The 15774-nt window shown below is 40.6% G+C and overlaps 3 protein-coding genes across 8 annotated transcripts in view; 2 read left to right on the forward strand and 1 right to left on the reverse strand.

The window, feature by feature from the left end:
- Positions 1-2586: 2586 nt before the first annotated feature.
- On the reverse strand, positions 2587-8949 carry LOC115005214 (chromobox protein homolog 2-like). 2 transcript variants are annotated; one of them, XM_029426997.1, is made up of 5 exons: positions 8850-8949; positions 8722-8765; positions 6158-6223; positions 5313-5382; positions 2587-5234 (listed from the first exon to the last, which is right to left on the reverse strand). In XM_029426997.1, exons 1-5 carry the CDS (start codon positions 8913-8915, stop codon positions 3849-3851), a joined length of 1632 nt encoding a protein of 543 aa, XP_029282857.1. In that variant the 5' UTR covers positions 8916-8949; the 3' UTR covers positions 2587-3848. The 2 variants fall into 2 exon arrangements, with proteins under 2 accessions (XP_029282857.1, XP_029282856.1); XM_029426996.1 differs by having other exon boundaries at positions 2587-5237.
- A 679-nt stretch (positions 8950-9628) lies between these two features.
- cox11 (cytochrome c oxidase assembly homolog 11 (yeast)) lies at positions 9629-12423 on the forward strand. Of its 4 annotated transcripts, XM_029426999.1 has the most exons (6): positions 9689-9784; positions 10100-10164; positions 10757-11067; positions 11475-11630; positions 11789-11914; positions 12094-12423. In XM_029426999.1, the coding sequence occupies exons 3-6, from the start codon at positions 10783-10785 to the stop codon at positions 12280-12282; spliced, it is 756 nt and encodes a 251-aa protein (XP_029282859.1). In that variant the 5' UTR covers positions 9689-9784; positions 10100-10164; positions 10757-10782; the 3' UTR covers positions 12283-12423. The 4 variants fall into 4 exon arrangements, with proteins under 4 accessions (XP_029282858.1, XP_029282862.1, XP_029282861.1 ...); XM_029426998.1 differs by lacking the exon at positions 10100-10164 and having other exon boundaries at positions 9629-9784; XM_029427002.1 differs by lacking the exon at positions 10100-10164 and having other exon boundaries at positions 9648-9734.
- Positions 12424-13852: 1429 nt separating this feature from the next.
- The window catches only part of rab40b (RAB40B, member RAS oncogene family), a 14218-nt gene continuing 12296 nt past the window's right edge, over positions 13853-15774 (forward strand). Inside the window, exon 1 of one of the 2 annotated variants that reach the window (XM_029426993.1) lies at positions 13853-14298. In XM_029426993.1, coding sequence (XP_029282853.1) covers positions 14157-14298 — 142 coding nt within the window. In that variant the 5' untranslated portion in view covers positions 13853-14156. The remainder of the gene's footprint in view (positions 14299-15774) is intronic. The other variant, XM_029426994.1, reaches the window with a different exon arrangement.

The following is a 15774-nucleotide window of genomic DNA, read 5'->3' on the forward strand; positions in this document are numbered from 1 at the left end:
GAGCAGCGGCTCTACTCCGAGTCTCTCCTGATGGCTGAGCTTCTCACCGATCTCTAAGGGAGACGCCACCCGTCTGAGAAAACCCATTTCGGCCGCTTGTACCCGTGATCTCGTTCTTTTGGTCATGACCTTCATGACCATAGGTGAGGGTAGGAACGAAGATCGACCGGTAGATTGAGAGCTTTGCCTTCTGGCTCAGCTCTCTTTTCATCACAACGGTGCGGTAAAGTGAATAATAATAATAATAATAATAATAATTATTATTATTATTATTATTATTAATGGAATAAATTAGGAATTTACTGACCAATTTTATACGACATGTATTTCGTTAGTTTTTTTGTTTTCTGATTTAATTTGTTTATCTGTTAATTCAGTTTATTAATAAATGTTTGAGGTTTATTATGTTAACGCAGATTATTAATCCTTCCTGTAGTTTATTAATATGTTTGTTTAGTTTATTATTAACTGCTTCAAATGCTTTTATTGTGAAGCCTTATTTAAAATGTTAAAAAACATACATTAAATTAAAATAAATAATAAAAAAAAAACATTAATAAATATAATAATACATCAAACAAAATAATAATAATAATAATAATAATAATAATAATAATAATAATAATAATAATAATACAAATAATATATATTTGTAATTAATTTATTAATAAAGTTCAAAGCTTTTATTTTTGTGGTTTATTAATTGAATTATGAATTTATTCAAACTTTACACATCTACTCTGGATCCACTGAATCGTTGGTACAGATTATTAATCTATAAATCTATAAACGATTAATTAGATTTAGTGTGAAGTCATGAACAGAGGATGTAAAAGAGGAATATTGAGGATAATCCTCCAAAAAGATCAATTATAAAACCTCAAAATATCTCCTGGATTTTACAAACAAGTGAAGTAAATTAGAAGTTAAAGCTTTTAGTCTGAATACTGTAAATCCATAAACGTCACTAACTGTCCCACAGAGACACCTGCTGGTCGTCACCTAAAGCAATGTATGATGGGAAAATTACCTTTAAATGAACGTCCACACCAAACTCCATTAAAGAAAGTAACAATTTAATTCAACCGGGCTGTGGTTTCTCTCAGCAACTAGGACTTTACTTCTTTATTTTTACTTCTTAAAGTTTCACCACAAACCAAACTCCATTCAAAAAAGCTACAACTTAAGGTTTAAGACGACTGTACAGTGAGGTCTGTGGTCAACTGGAACTTTATCTCTTTATTTCTTTAGTTTGAAAAGTTTCACTACAAACCAAACTCCATTCAAAAAAGCTACAATTTAATTCCCCTGACTCCTCAGTGAGGTCGGGTTTTCTTAGCAACTGGGACTTTATTTCATTTATTTTTATTTCTAAATGCTTCATCACAAACCAAACTTTATTCAAAAGGAGTTCGATATTTGCGTCTCAGCGCCGGATATTTCTAATACGAATCTGTGATTATTCTGAGCAACTGGAACTTTATTTAATTGATTTTTACTTCTAAAAGTTTCACCACAAACCAAACTCCATTCAAAATAGTTTCAATTTAAGGTTTAAGACGACTGTACAGTGAGGTCTGTGGTCAACTGGAACTTTATCTCTTTATTTCTTTAGTTTGAAAAGTTTCACCACAAACCAAACTCCATTCAAAAAAACTACAATTTAATGACAGAAGTGAATCCAAACATTTGAATTATTTAGGTACTTTATACTTTACTTCAAATACCTTGAAAATGGCAGAGAGGCACACAGGCTACAAGAATCTGAAGCCAATATGAGCACCAGATAGATATCAGTCATCACATGAAAAAAAAACATATTTACAAATATAAATTAACACATATTTCAACTCCAAAAGACACTGTGACGGCAAACGTTATTAAAATGGTATAAAATTGGTAAATATAAGTGATAATGGAATGTCAGCTTTACATTTATTCTGTGCGTAGTGCAAGGAATACTGTCAGTAATACAAATGAAAGATAATTCACATTCATAACAGCTTTGGTCCAAAGAGAACTGAACGACGATGACGGACGATCACAGACGGACTGCACTAAGATATTTAGTTGTAACATGCTGCCCTGGATGAAGCCACACATTTAGTTTGGATACAGGTCCGATAAGCACAACACGTCCTAAACTAATCATCACGAGCAGCTGATGAGTCTGAGAGGAACCTGAGGCACTGGGGGGGGGGGTACATCCATCGAGTTATTGAACCCCGTTTAGACACCGAATCATAAAACACAGAAACTGATTCATCGAGAGATTATTCGCTCAATAATTACTCAACAAGCTTCATTGGGACGTAAAAAAGTGAATTCACAGAATAATCTTAACTTTATCTCTACGGAGGACTAAAATAATAAATAAAATAATAAAGACTCAAAGATCAAATACTTGTGCAGGTTCATAAAGAAACTAAATGTAGTCATTTACGTTTACTAATTACTTATTTTTGTATTAATTAATCATTATAAATAATATCTTCCAAATCATTTCTTTTGTTTACTTATTTTTTATTTATTTCTGTTTTTATAAAACAATTGTGATTCTGCTTTTATTCATTTCACAATTAATTATTTCCCATCTACATTTTATTTTCTCTTATTTATTCTGTTATTTATTAAATTCCCTATTTATTGCATATTTTGTATTTATGTTTTTATGTTCTTTTCACATTTATTTAATTATTATTTTTATGTAAATGAGGGGGCGGGACTTCATGGTGTCACTTAACAGCCATTGGTTAAAGTTATGTTGAAAATTAACCTGCACATTAATTTGACAATAGAAGCTTTTATTTATTTATTTATTTAATTAAATGATTTAGTCCTCATTAGTCACGATATCTGAGCAAACTCTCTGCTGATGAAGACCATGAGGTGCGGTCGAAAGAACTGGTAGAAAATCTAGTAAGTGATTATTGACTGAGAATTAACAAACCAAAGACTGAGTTTTCAACAAACCAGCGTCGACACCAAACTCCATTCAAAAAGGTGAGATATTTAGGTCTCATATTTCTGTGGTTTATTTGAGCGACTGGGACTTTATTTCTGTTCAAAATGACTTATTAAGTGCACCCCCACACACCCCCACACACGAACACATTCACCTCCACTGTATTGAAGCGGAAGCAGCGGCGATATAAAGAACAGAGCGCCTGGATGTGCAGATACCACACGGTGAAAACGGAACAATTTGAACTGGGACCCTGGTGTGATAACTCCATCATCCTGCGGAGGGGGCTGCAGGATGATGGAGGCATGAATAACTTCCAGAACTGATATTTGATAATAGTCTTTGAAGTTCGAGCGTCTATTTCTCTTGCGGACACAGACTGCGTTTTAATATGGAGCGTAAACGAGGTCTAAACATCGGGCTTCCTCGTGTTCTACGGAAGCCCTGTGAGGCCAAATTCTGGAGATACATGGAGTGTGATCTAAACAGTTTTCTGTCCTGCGTTTGAGAACACATGAAGAAGAAACGTTTAGATTATGTTTTTAAACTAATAAATAAAAGTGTAGTCAGGATCTTTTCTTGTATCTGGATGAAGGAGGACGTTTCTGTAGAAGTGTTTGTTGTAAAACTAACGATCAGCAGATTGGCGTTTAAAGCCTGACGGGGATGTTACATAACTTTATAAACGCCATGTGCTATAAAACGCCAACGCTGCTGCCTCTTGTGGCTGAAACCAGAACTACAACAACACACGTGAGAAACATGACGGGACAGAAGAAGCTTCTTGAAACACTTTTTACCAAAACTAATTCAACGTTCAGTTTTTCAGTTTCCGTCAGCGAATGAATGAAGCGCAGAAACAGGAAGTGTTGTTCACACACCTTCAGTGATTCAGCGAGTTGAAGAATCCCACGCTGGTCGGCGACTCCTTCACCGTCACCGTGATGAAGTTGGCCGTGACGTCGGTGACGAACACGTGCTCCAGGAGGCTCCGGGCGGGCCGCCAGTCCGTCTCCGTGTCCGACTCCGTGGCGACGTCGTCTCCGAGGCTCGGCCTGCTGTTGTTCGGGTATGGCGCGGCGTCCCGCTCCGACTCGCTGCTGCTGCTGCTCTCGTCCGAGTCGCCCGTGCTGAGCTCGTTCAGGCTCCGGTTCTGAGAGGCGAGCCCGTGCTTCCTCTCGCCGCCGCTCCCTCGCGCTGAGCTGCTTCCTGTCATCTTCTTAGTCTCTGCTAGCATCTCCTCCCGTAACCTCGCCTGCTCTGAGCCGCCGCCGGAGCGCTGCCCCCCAGCGGACGTGCGAGTCTCTTTGATGCCTCCTCCTTTTACAACAATGCCGCCGGCGCCGCTCCTTAAGCTCGTCCTCGATGCCGCAGCGATGTTCCCCTGCAGGCCGCTAACGGACACCGGCTTGCTGACGCTCTGCAGGTTGAGAGCGCGGAGGTTGAGCGCCTGGTTGGCTCGGTCTCGAGGCGTGGGCGCGGGCGCCGCTTTGTTGAGGCTCTGCTGCTTGTGCTGAAGCGACCCGTCCTGCCTCCTCTGGCTCAGCGGGGAGCGCTGCACCGCCGCCTGGCCTCCCCCGAAGCTGCTGTGCAGACCCAACGAGCCTCCGCCGTGTTTCAGAGCGGACGCCTTGTACCCGTCTCCTCTGCCGCCGCCGGTGTCGGAGATGGAGCGCTTCAGCTCGGACAGAGAGTTCTTACTTTGTGGTGCTGGGCTGGTTCTGCTGTAGGAGGAGGACGGCGACATGGAGCGGCTGGTCCACATGCAGCTCAGCGAGCTCGCTTTGGAGGCGGAGAAGGAGCTGGCGGAGGGCTGGGAGGCGGCGGCGGCGGCGGCCTCGTCTCTGGAGCTCCTGCTCAGCCCGGTGTAGGTGAAGCTCGCCGGCTGAAGAGGCTTCTTCACGCCGGGCCGAGGATCCTCCCTGGGCGGCCTGAGCACCTGGTGGTGGCGAGGAGGAGGTGGAGGAGGAGGAAGAGGAGGAGGAGGCGGAGGTGACGGAGGAGGAGGAGGAGGCGGTCTGCTCTTCGCTTGTCTTAGCGCCCTCACGTCAGGGTGCAGCGGCTTCCTCCCGCGCTTCTTCTTGCAGGGAAGCTCCGGCTTGGCGAGGACGATCTGAGGCCTCTTCTGGGGGACGGGCTGCACGCGGGGGCCCGACCTCGCCTTCTTCGTGTGATCTTCATCCTCTGAGGAGGAGGAGGAGGCGGACGAGGAAAGGACGGAGGACGAGGAGGACGAGGAGCGGCTGTCTTTGGTCGCGGCGGGTGCGGGCTGCTGAGGAGACGAAGAACAAAATGAAGTTTTGTTCTTCTGCAGGAATTAAAGTCGGGAGAGAAGAAGAAGAATTACCAGAATCTTCCGCGGTCGTCCTCTCGGACGTTTCCCTTTCGTCTGGAACAGAAGCTCCTTCTCTTGTTCTCTGACCGACACACACACACACACACACACACACACACACACACACACACACACACACACACACACACACACACACACACACATTCAACACAACCAAAGAGAAGAGAAACAACCCTGAATGTTAAAACTATAAACTAAAAATTATTATTATTATAATCTCAGAGAATATTAATAGTTTCCCTTGTTACGTCACACACACACACACACACACACACACACACACACACTCTCTCACACACACACACACTCTCTCTCTCACACACACACACACACACACACAGACACACACACACTCTCTCTCACACACACACACACACACACAGACACACACACACTCTCTCTCACACACACACACACACAGACACACACACACTCTCTCTCACACACACACACACAACACACAGACACACACACTCTCTCTCACACACACACACAGACACACACACTCTCTCTCACACACACACACACACTCTCTCAGACACACACACACAGACACACACACACTCTCTCTCACACACACACACACACACAGACACACACACTCTCTCTCACACACACACACACACTCTCTCAGACACACACACACAGACACACACACACTCTCTCTCACACACACACACACAGACACACACACACTCTCTCTCACACACACACACACACAGACACACACACACTCTCTCTCACACACACACACACAGACACACACACTCTCTCTCACACACACACACACACTCTCTCAGACACACACACAGACAGACACACACACACACACACACCTCTTGTGGAAGGCTGCCAGCAGTCTGGGGTCCAGGATGTTTTCTTCTGGTTCCCAGCTGTTGTGTCTGAAAACATCAGAAAAACATTTAACAGAAACTTTAAAGACATTCAGTTTATCTGTATTTAAATTCAATGTAGAAGTTTAACATACATATATATATATATATATATTTTAATATAACCATCTTTATACATTGTTATCATTATAGTAATAAAGCCAGATGTTGCTAATGTTTTAACATATATTAAGAAAAGAGTAATAAATAATAATGAAGTGAAAGAGACGTAACATTGTGCATGGTATTTAAAGAGTAATAAATCAATAATTAAAATAATAAAGGTAATAATGCACATTACATTAAAGTGTAATATTAGTATTTTACTTGATTTTTAAATTATTCGTACTTTTACTGAAGGAACATTTTAATTGCAGGACTTTTACCAAAAAAAATGTATTACAGTTTAATTTTAGTACTTTTTAATTATTGCATTATTAGTTCTATTTTTAAAATTAAATTAAAAAGTAACAATGTGTAGTATTAGTAATTTTACTTGATCAGAATATTTTATATTATGACGTTATTAGTACTTTTACTAGTATATATATATAATAGTATATACTAGTATAATAAGTAAAGTACTTTCAATACTTTAACTACGTTTTCCTGAACTATAAAATATAAAAACAACAGAGTAATAAATATAAAATGTACGAGAAGTAATCCTAACACCAGCGCCAAAAATAATAAAAAATAAAAGATCAATTTAGTAAAATAAATAAACTAAAATAGAGATGAATATTGGCAAAGATAATAAAAACATAATTGTTAAAGTAGGCTAATAATGCACATGCTATTACAGTGGGACTAGTACTTTATTGTTTAATAGTATTACTATTGTACATCATATATATATATATATATATATATATATATATATATATATATATATATATATATATATATATTACTGCAGTAAAGTGTGTCCTCCATGATAACTGCAGGTTCATGTAAATAGTGTGTGCAGTGTGTGTAGTGTGCAGTGTGTGAGCGGTGCAGTGTGTAGTGTGCAGTGTGTGAGCGGTGCAGTGTGCAGTGTGCAGTGTGCAGTGTGTGAGCGGTGCAGTGTGTGCAGTGTGTAGTGTGCAGTGTGTAGTGTGCAGTGTGTGAGCGGTGCAGTGTGCAGTGTGTAGTGTGCAGTGTGTAGTGTGCAGTGTGCAGTGTGTGAGCGGTGCAGTGTGCAGTGTGTAGTGTGCAGTGTGTGAGCGGTGCAGTGTGCAGTGTGTAGTGTGCTGTGTGTAGTGTGCAGTGTGTAGTGTGCAGTGTGTAGTGTGCAGTGTGTAGTGTGTAGTGTGCAGTGTGTAGTGTGCAGTGTGCAGTGTGTAGTGTGCAGTGTGTGAGCGGTGCAGTGTGCAGTGTGTGAGCGGTGCAGTGTGCAGTGTGTAGTGTGCAGTGTGTGAGCGGTGCAGTGTGCAGTGTGTAGTGTGCAGTGTGTGAGCGGTGCAGTGTGCAGTGTGTAGTGTGCTGTGTGTAGTGTGCAGTGTGTAGTGTGCAGTGTGTAGTGTGCAGTGTGTAGTGTGTAGTGTGCAGTGTGTAGTGTGCAGTGTGCAGTGTGTAGTGTGCAGTGTGTGAGCGGTGCAGTGTGCAGTGTGTAGTGTGCTGTGTGTAGTGTGCAGTGTGCAGTGTGTAGTGTGTAGTGTGCAGTGTGTAGTGTGCAGTGTGCAGTGTGTAGTGTGCAGTGTGCAGTGTGCAGTGTGTAGTGTGCAGTGTGCAGTGTGTAGTGTGCTGTGTGTAGTGTGCAGTGTGTAGTGTGCAGTGTGCAGTGTGCTGTGTGTAGTGTGCAGTGTGCAGTGTGTAGTGTGCAGTGTGTAGTGTGTGAGCGGTGCAGTGTGCAGTGTGCAGTGTGTAGTGTGTAGTGTGCTGTGTGTAGTGTGCAGTGTGCAGTGTGTAGTGTGCAGTGTGTAGTGTGCAGTGTGCAGTGTGCAGTGTGCAGTGTGTAGTGTGCAGTGTGTAGTGTGCAGTGTGCAGTGTGTAGTGTGCAGTGTGCAGTGTGTAGTGTGCAGTGTGCAGTGTGTAGTGTGCAGTGTGCAGTGTGCAGTGTGTAGTGTGCAGTGTGTAGTGTGCAGTGTGCAGTGTGCAGTGTGTAGTGTGCAGTGTGTAGTGTGTAGTGTGCAGTGTGTAGTGTGCAGTGTGTAGTGTGCAGTGGTGTGTAGTGTGCTGTGTGTAGTGTGCAGTGTGTAGTGTGCAGTGTGTAGTGTGCAGTGTGTAGTGTGCAGTGTGCAGTGTGTGCGCGGTGCAGCAGCTCTGTATCTGCACCAGCATCAGCTGCTGGCTGTGAAAACGGCACATAAAGCGGAATAAGGGCGCAGAAACATCTGCTGCAGCTCCGCGTGAGCAGCAGTCCGTATATTAAAGATAACCTGGTGTGTGTGGCTCTTCTGGGGGGGTTACAGCCCCCCAGCAGCGGAGTAAACACGGCGGCTGCACAGCTCGGCATTGTTTGGTGCCATTTTCCCAGTGTTATGTGTCGTTAGCATCAGGAGCTAGCAGCTAGCTGTACTTACTTAGACGACCACCCTCTCCACTTCACCAGATACTCAAACTTCCCCTGCGGGAGAAACAACAACACGTCACAACATGTCCGCGGAGCAGAGGTCGTCGCCGCCGAGCCGTGAGGCCGCGTTTCTCTTACCTTTCTCGGCCGTTTGCTCAGGATGCATTCCGCATCAAATACCTGGCCGACTGTGACCCCCTCCATTACTACAGCCCCTCGAACGAGCAGCGAGCGCGCTTTTTACCCTCCACGGCCACCGTAGATCCTTTATTACCACATTTATTACCCTTTTATTATTTATTTTTTAAATTACAATTACAAAAGAATCATTGTTAAACTGAGCAGATGTTATTATATTATATATTTTTATGTACATTATTGAACTATAATAACACAATTATCATCGTCTAAACTGAGCAAATATTATTATTTTATATATTGTTATGCACTTATAACTATATAATTAGCATTGTTAAAATTGAGCAGATGTTATTGAATGATATATTATTATATGTATTATTTAATTACAATTACAAAATGATCATCGTCTAAACTAGTTTACTTATATTTCTACATATATCTTACTTTTATTGTTATTCACAAGAGGAATTAACAAACAATAAGTAGCCTACATACTTTTGCCGATATAATCATGAAAGATATGTTACATGTTTGTTCATGTGAGTGTTATTTAAAAGTATTACATGTAACTTGCTGAACCCCGAAGAGACCCTCGACATTATTGTTTTGTTCGCCAACAGAAGCAATAATACCGTTTATTTACAAAACAGTTATTTAAAATCCAGCTTTTACATTAACACCTGAGAAATAATAATCTAATGATATTATATATAATATTATAATATTTCATACTTTAAACACATTTCTGTTATTAATGACAGTCCCGTTAGTAATGTGTGTTTGTCTGGGTGTGTGTGCGGAACTTTGCCTGCGGAACCTTTACGCCTGTGACTAAAGGGGGAGCTAATTCCGTGTCGCACACATTTCCGTCCAACATGTTTGGTAATGTGTTTTTGTCCAGCGGTTAATGACAGTGGAGTTCTCATTGTAAGGTATCAGCATGTTGCATATCATGTTTAATGACTAAAGTGAACCGTGTTCGTAACGTAGTTCTGTTAGCATGCTAGCTAAGCTAATAATCCTGGATACTAATAATCCGGCAGGTCAGAGAGGTCTAAACTTTTTCAATCAATATCAATGCAGCTAAACATAAATCTTAATGTCGATTTGGCCGGATAACCGTGCTTTAATGTAACATTAAAATAGCCCAGGAACATTTAAAAACTATAGAAATTAAGATTATTTATGAGTTTTAACAAACGCACATCCATACTAGAATATTACTGAAGACATGTTATGAATCGCAGGTGTTGGCTGGTGAATTCGGCATACATGTGATCCACCAGAACATGATTAAAAGCCCTTTTCTAAGGTCATTTCAGTTGCTTCCTACTGGCCTCCACCGAGAGTTGTATTCATAGTTCTAGCTCAATTCACATAAAAAGAGTTACTGCTTAGTGATTGAAGCATATGCCGAATTGAAGAGTGACATTTATTAAGCTTGAGAGATAATTTAGTCCCCAAAAACTGTCATATCTTATGTTCAGAAGCAAGGCAGTATTAAAGTGTCACTTCTTTGAATGGAGTTTGGTTTGGTGCTCATTATTTATTGGTTAGATTAGATAGATGGAGTTGTAAAATTGATCATTTAATTGATTAGTTGATCGACTGAAGATTAACCAGCAACATTTTTGATATTTTTTTAAATTATTTAAATAATTTATTTAAGCAAAAAATAACATGTGATGGTTCAAAGTCCTCAAATGTGTTTCTTATATATAGAGCAAGTGTGATTTATAAATATTTAAGTATTGTCAATGTGTCTATATGTAATGTACCCCTTAAAGATGAAGAAGTAATGAAATAATAATTAGTTGCAGTCTAATTTAACAGCTTTGAATATTATAAAAATATCTTATTTTTTGCTGATTTGTCATGTTTATTTATTTTGTCCCCCCCCCCAGGTGTGGATTGTCTGCAGATTTGAGCCATGCTGCTCCCCCTGCTGGTGCGTCCGGTGTTAACGCGCTGCATCAGGACGCTGTGCTGCGACGCCTTCAGGACGCCGCTGCACTCTCAGGTTGAGCACTTCCTGCGGCGGCGGCTCCCCCTGCAGCTCCACGCTCAGAGTCGAGGCATTAAGAGGAAGTCCAGGAGCCACAAGGACGAGTGGAAAACCAGGAACAAGACGGTGCTGACGTACATCGCCGCCGCCGGGGTCGGGATGATCGGCCTGTCGTACGCTGCGGTGCCGCTCTACAGGCTGTACTGCCAGGTGAGGAGAGACTTCCTGTTCCTGGTGTAACACTTTAAATGTACCCCTCACTTTAGAAAAGATGCTTTGATGTCCTCAGAGGTCACAAACTGACAAAATATTATATATTAATATCATTTTCCACTTTCACGGAGTTAAATCTTTTAACTTCAGTCCTGATCAGAACCACAAATATGAATTATTTTCAGATGTTCAGCTCTTTAAAGTTTGTTTCCAGAATGCAGCCGATGGTTTTATTTCTATTAAAACTTAATGTTATTTGTCCACAGTGTGATACTATAATACTGTACTCTATATATAAATGTTTTTAATCAAGAAAACATGAAATAAATAAATAAGAAATGTGTTCTTGTCCTGAAGGACTTTTGTATTTTGCATCCACACTTCCTCTCCGTTTCACCCGCCAGGCATCGGGGCTCGGCGGCACGGCGGTGTCCGGACACGACGCGGAGCAGGTGGAGACGATGAAGCCGGTGACGGAGCGCGTCCTCAAGATCACCTTCAACGCAGACACGCACGCCAGCATGCAGTGGAACTTCAGACCGCAGCAGACGGAGATCTTTGTAAGACGCTTCCTCCAGAAACAACTCAAAACATTTATTATTATAAACACAGACGCAGAAAACAACATATGTAACAGCCGAATATCAGAAGATGAAACACGATAAAACATCGTCACAGCATGAAGACCGAGACACAGAACATCTTCTGTGTTGTGCAGGTGGTTCCAGGTGAGACGGCGCTGGCTTTCTACAGAGCCAAGAACCCCACAAACACACCGATCATCGGCATCTCCACCTACAACGTGGTTCCCTTCGAGGCGGGACAGTACTTCAACAAGATCCAGGTAGTTACAGCTCACGTGAGCCTCCTGCAGAGTCGACTAACACGTTGTTATTATGGGATGGGATTATGGTTGAACTCTTGTGATGTGATATGAAACGCGTCTTTATTTATCTTTAAATGAAATGCATATAAACCAGGAGACGTTGCTGTTTCACTTCATCCACTCGATGTTTGTCTCAGTGTTTCTGCTTCGAGGAGCAGCGTCTGAACCCCCACGAGGAGGTCGACATGCCCGTCTTCTTCTACATCGACCCGGAGTTCGACGAGGATCCCCGGATGGCGCGGGTGGACACCATCACGCTGTCCTACACCTTCTTCGAGGCCAAGGAGGGACAGAAGCTGCCGCTGCCCGGGTACAGCTTCCGCTGAGCAAGAATTCATGCACGAATCATCGACACTCTGAAGCTGGAAAAGACTTTTACACTGAAAACCAGTTCAAAACGAGAAACCACAACTGTCCAGGTTTTATTTTGAGAATAAAGTCTGAATAAAGATGGATTTTATTTTATAGATCTTGTTAATTTATCCAGAAAAAAGGCAAAAACACAATAAATGTAATTTACAGCTAAATTATTATTAATATTATTATTATTATTATTATTATTATTATTATTATTACTATTATTATTAACATTATTATTAACATTATTATTATTATTATTATTATTATTATTAACATTATTACTATTATTATTAACATTATTATTATTATTATTATTATTATTATTATTATAAAGATTTTGCGATATTGAAATAGACTTTAACACCTGAAGTCAACATTGTTTCAGGATTAATTAACCTTCAAACAAAATCTTCGGACATTTTGTTCTTAAAGAAACAGATTTTATTATTTTTCCCCGTGAAATATTACGTCTTGCTTCCTCAGAACATTATAACTTAATTCTTAAAATATCAAACCCTAAAACTCATAAAACAATAATAATAATATAATTAAATGACCTTTCATTGTAAATACCTGGAAACAAATGATTCTATAAAAGTCTTGAAACGAGTTTTGAGTTTCAGAATTGAAATCTGTTTTCCATCAGCTGCTATTTTAACATGTTTTGAGGATTAAATTGTTTCTGAACTTGTTCTGGCCGAAAGACTTCCTGCTGTGTGTATTCTGGAAATATATATAAATCATTATTACTGCAGATGATTGAAGAAGAATCAATAAATCATGAGTTAAAAACTGAATCTGGACGTCTGCAGAACATTTATACTTTAAGATGTTTTGATTGAACATGTTTTTGTTTGAATATTTTTTATTTTACTTTGTATTCTTGTTTTATTTCTGATTGATTTCCTGCATGTCTTCAGCTTCACGTCTCGGAGCTGCAGCTTCTCTGGAGTTTGTTTCAGAGGATTGCACATGTTGCAGTTCTGTTTAAAGGATCGTTGTAGTCCGATAATTTAAGGTTTTTTTCTACTTTATGTCTTGTTTTGGACACGAGGTGGCAGCAGAGGGAAAGATGCAGAATTATGTCTTTTTAAGTCATGAAAAAAACTATTTTTATTTTAGGTGGCTTAATTTTCTTCTATTTCAAAGACTTTAAATAATTTAAAAATCATTATTAATAAAACAAAAGATAAAATAACACTTTAATCCTGAAGGACACTTGTGCCAAAAACTGCTAAAATATTACATGAAGTAAAAAACAATAGAGTAAAAAATAAACAAGTAATATACATAAAATAAAAATTAAAGAGTAATACATATATATTTATAAGAAGTATTACCAGGGCCTAATAGAATAACAATACAAGTAAGATACATTTTGTAAAAATAAATAAACTAAAATACAAAAGTAATATTTCACATGATCTTTGAAAGTAATATACTTTTGAAAATGTGTTGTTGGCAATATAGATGGTCTGTCGGGCTTTTATTTTGTAGGCTCAGACAGGAAGTGGTTTTATCTCATCCCGTGCAGCTTGACGTCTCCAGCGTCAGGTCCGGGCTCGAGGTTGCCCCAGCAACTCACAGGATGGACCAATGATACTGGGGGGGGGACAGACCCGTCAGCTCGTCCTCCTTTAAAACCTTCGTGCGTCCTGAGCGCGCGGCCGGCGAAGAGGACACTTAAACACTGTCTGAAGCTGCACACGTGCGTCTCTGCTGTGTCGCATGTGAGCACGCGCAGTCTCCTTCCTTTGCGCGTCTCCTCGCTGTGGACCACGGGGGTGTTGGAGGAGTCTCGTCTCGTGATGGGACACGGCCGCTGTCATCTTCCGCGAGGATGAGCCACAGAAGCAGCCCCGCGCGAGCGCACGACTTCCTGCTGAAGTTCCTGCTGGTGGGGGACAGCGACGTGGGGAAGGGAGAGATCCTCGCGAGCCTGCAGGACGGAGCCAGCGAGTCCCCGTATGGATACAACCTGGGTGAGTGTGTGTTTGCGCGGGGGGGGCTCTAAACAACTACCAGTGGATCAAAGCACGTGACAGATCAGATACAATCATAATAACTTTATTTACACAGAACTTTAATAAAAACAGTTTTCTCAGTGGTTCACGTTCATATGAAGCTGCAACTCCGATTCTTTCCATTGTGGATTCTGTCATCTTCACTACTACAGATACAGATACTACAGATACTACTGATGCTGTCATCTTCACTACTACAGATACAGATACTACTGATGCTATCATCTTCACTACTACAGATACAGATACTACTGATGCTATCATCTTCACTACTACAGATACAGATACTACTGATGCTATCATCTTCACTACTACAGATACAGATACTACTGATGCTATCATCTTCACTACTACAGATACAGATACTGATACTACAGATACTACTGATGCTATCATCTTCACTACTACAGATACAGATACTACTGATGCTGTCATCTTCACTACTACAGATACAGATACTACTGATGCTATCATCTTCACTACTACAGATACAGATACTACTGATGCTATCATCTTCACTACTACAGATACAGATACTACTGATGCTGTCATCTTCACTACTACAGATACAGATACTACTGATGCTGTCATCTTCACTACTACAGATACAGATACTACTGATGCTATCATCTTCACTACTACAGATACAGATACTACTGATGCTATCATCTTCACTACTACAGATACAGATACTACTGATGCTATCATCTTCACTACTACAGATACAGATACTACTGATGCTATCATCTTCACTACTACAGATACAGATACTACTGATGCTATCATCTTCACTACTACAGATACAGATACTACTGATGCTATCATCTTCACTACTACAGATACAGATACTACAGATACTACTGATGCTGTCATCTTCACTACTACAGATACAGATACTACTGATGCTATCATCTTCACTACTACAGATACTGATACTAAAGATACTACTGATGCTATCATCTTCACTACTACAGATACAGATACTACTGATGCTATCATCTTTACTACTACAGATACTGATACTAAAGATACTACTGATGCTATCATCTTCACTACTACAGATACAGATACTACTGACGCTATCATCTTCACTACTACAGATACAGATACTACTGATGCTGTCATCTTCACTACTACAGATACAGATACTACTGATGCTATCATCTTCACTACTACAGATACAGATACTACTGATGCTGTCATCTTCACTACTACAGATACAGATACTACTGATGCTGTCATCTTCACTACTACAGATACAGATACTACTGATGCTATCATCTTCACTACTACAGATACAAATACTAAAGATACTACTGATGCTATCATCTTCACTACTACAGATACAGATAGTACTGATGCTGTCATCTTCACTACTACAGATACAGATACTACTGATGCTGTCATCTTCACTACTACAGATACAGATACTAC

The sequence above is a fragment of the Cottoperca gobio genome, unplaced genomic scaffold, assembly GCF_900634415.1.
Source record: "Cottoperca gobio unplaced genomic scaffold, fCotGob3.1 fCotGob3_279arrow_ctg1, whole genome shotgun sequence".
NCBI lineage: Eukaryota > Metazoa > Chordata > Actinopteri > Perciformes > Bovichtidae > Cottoperca > Cottoperca gobio.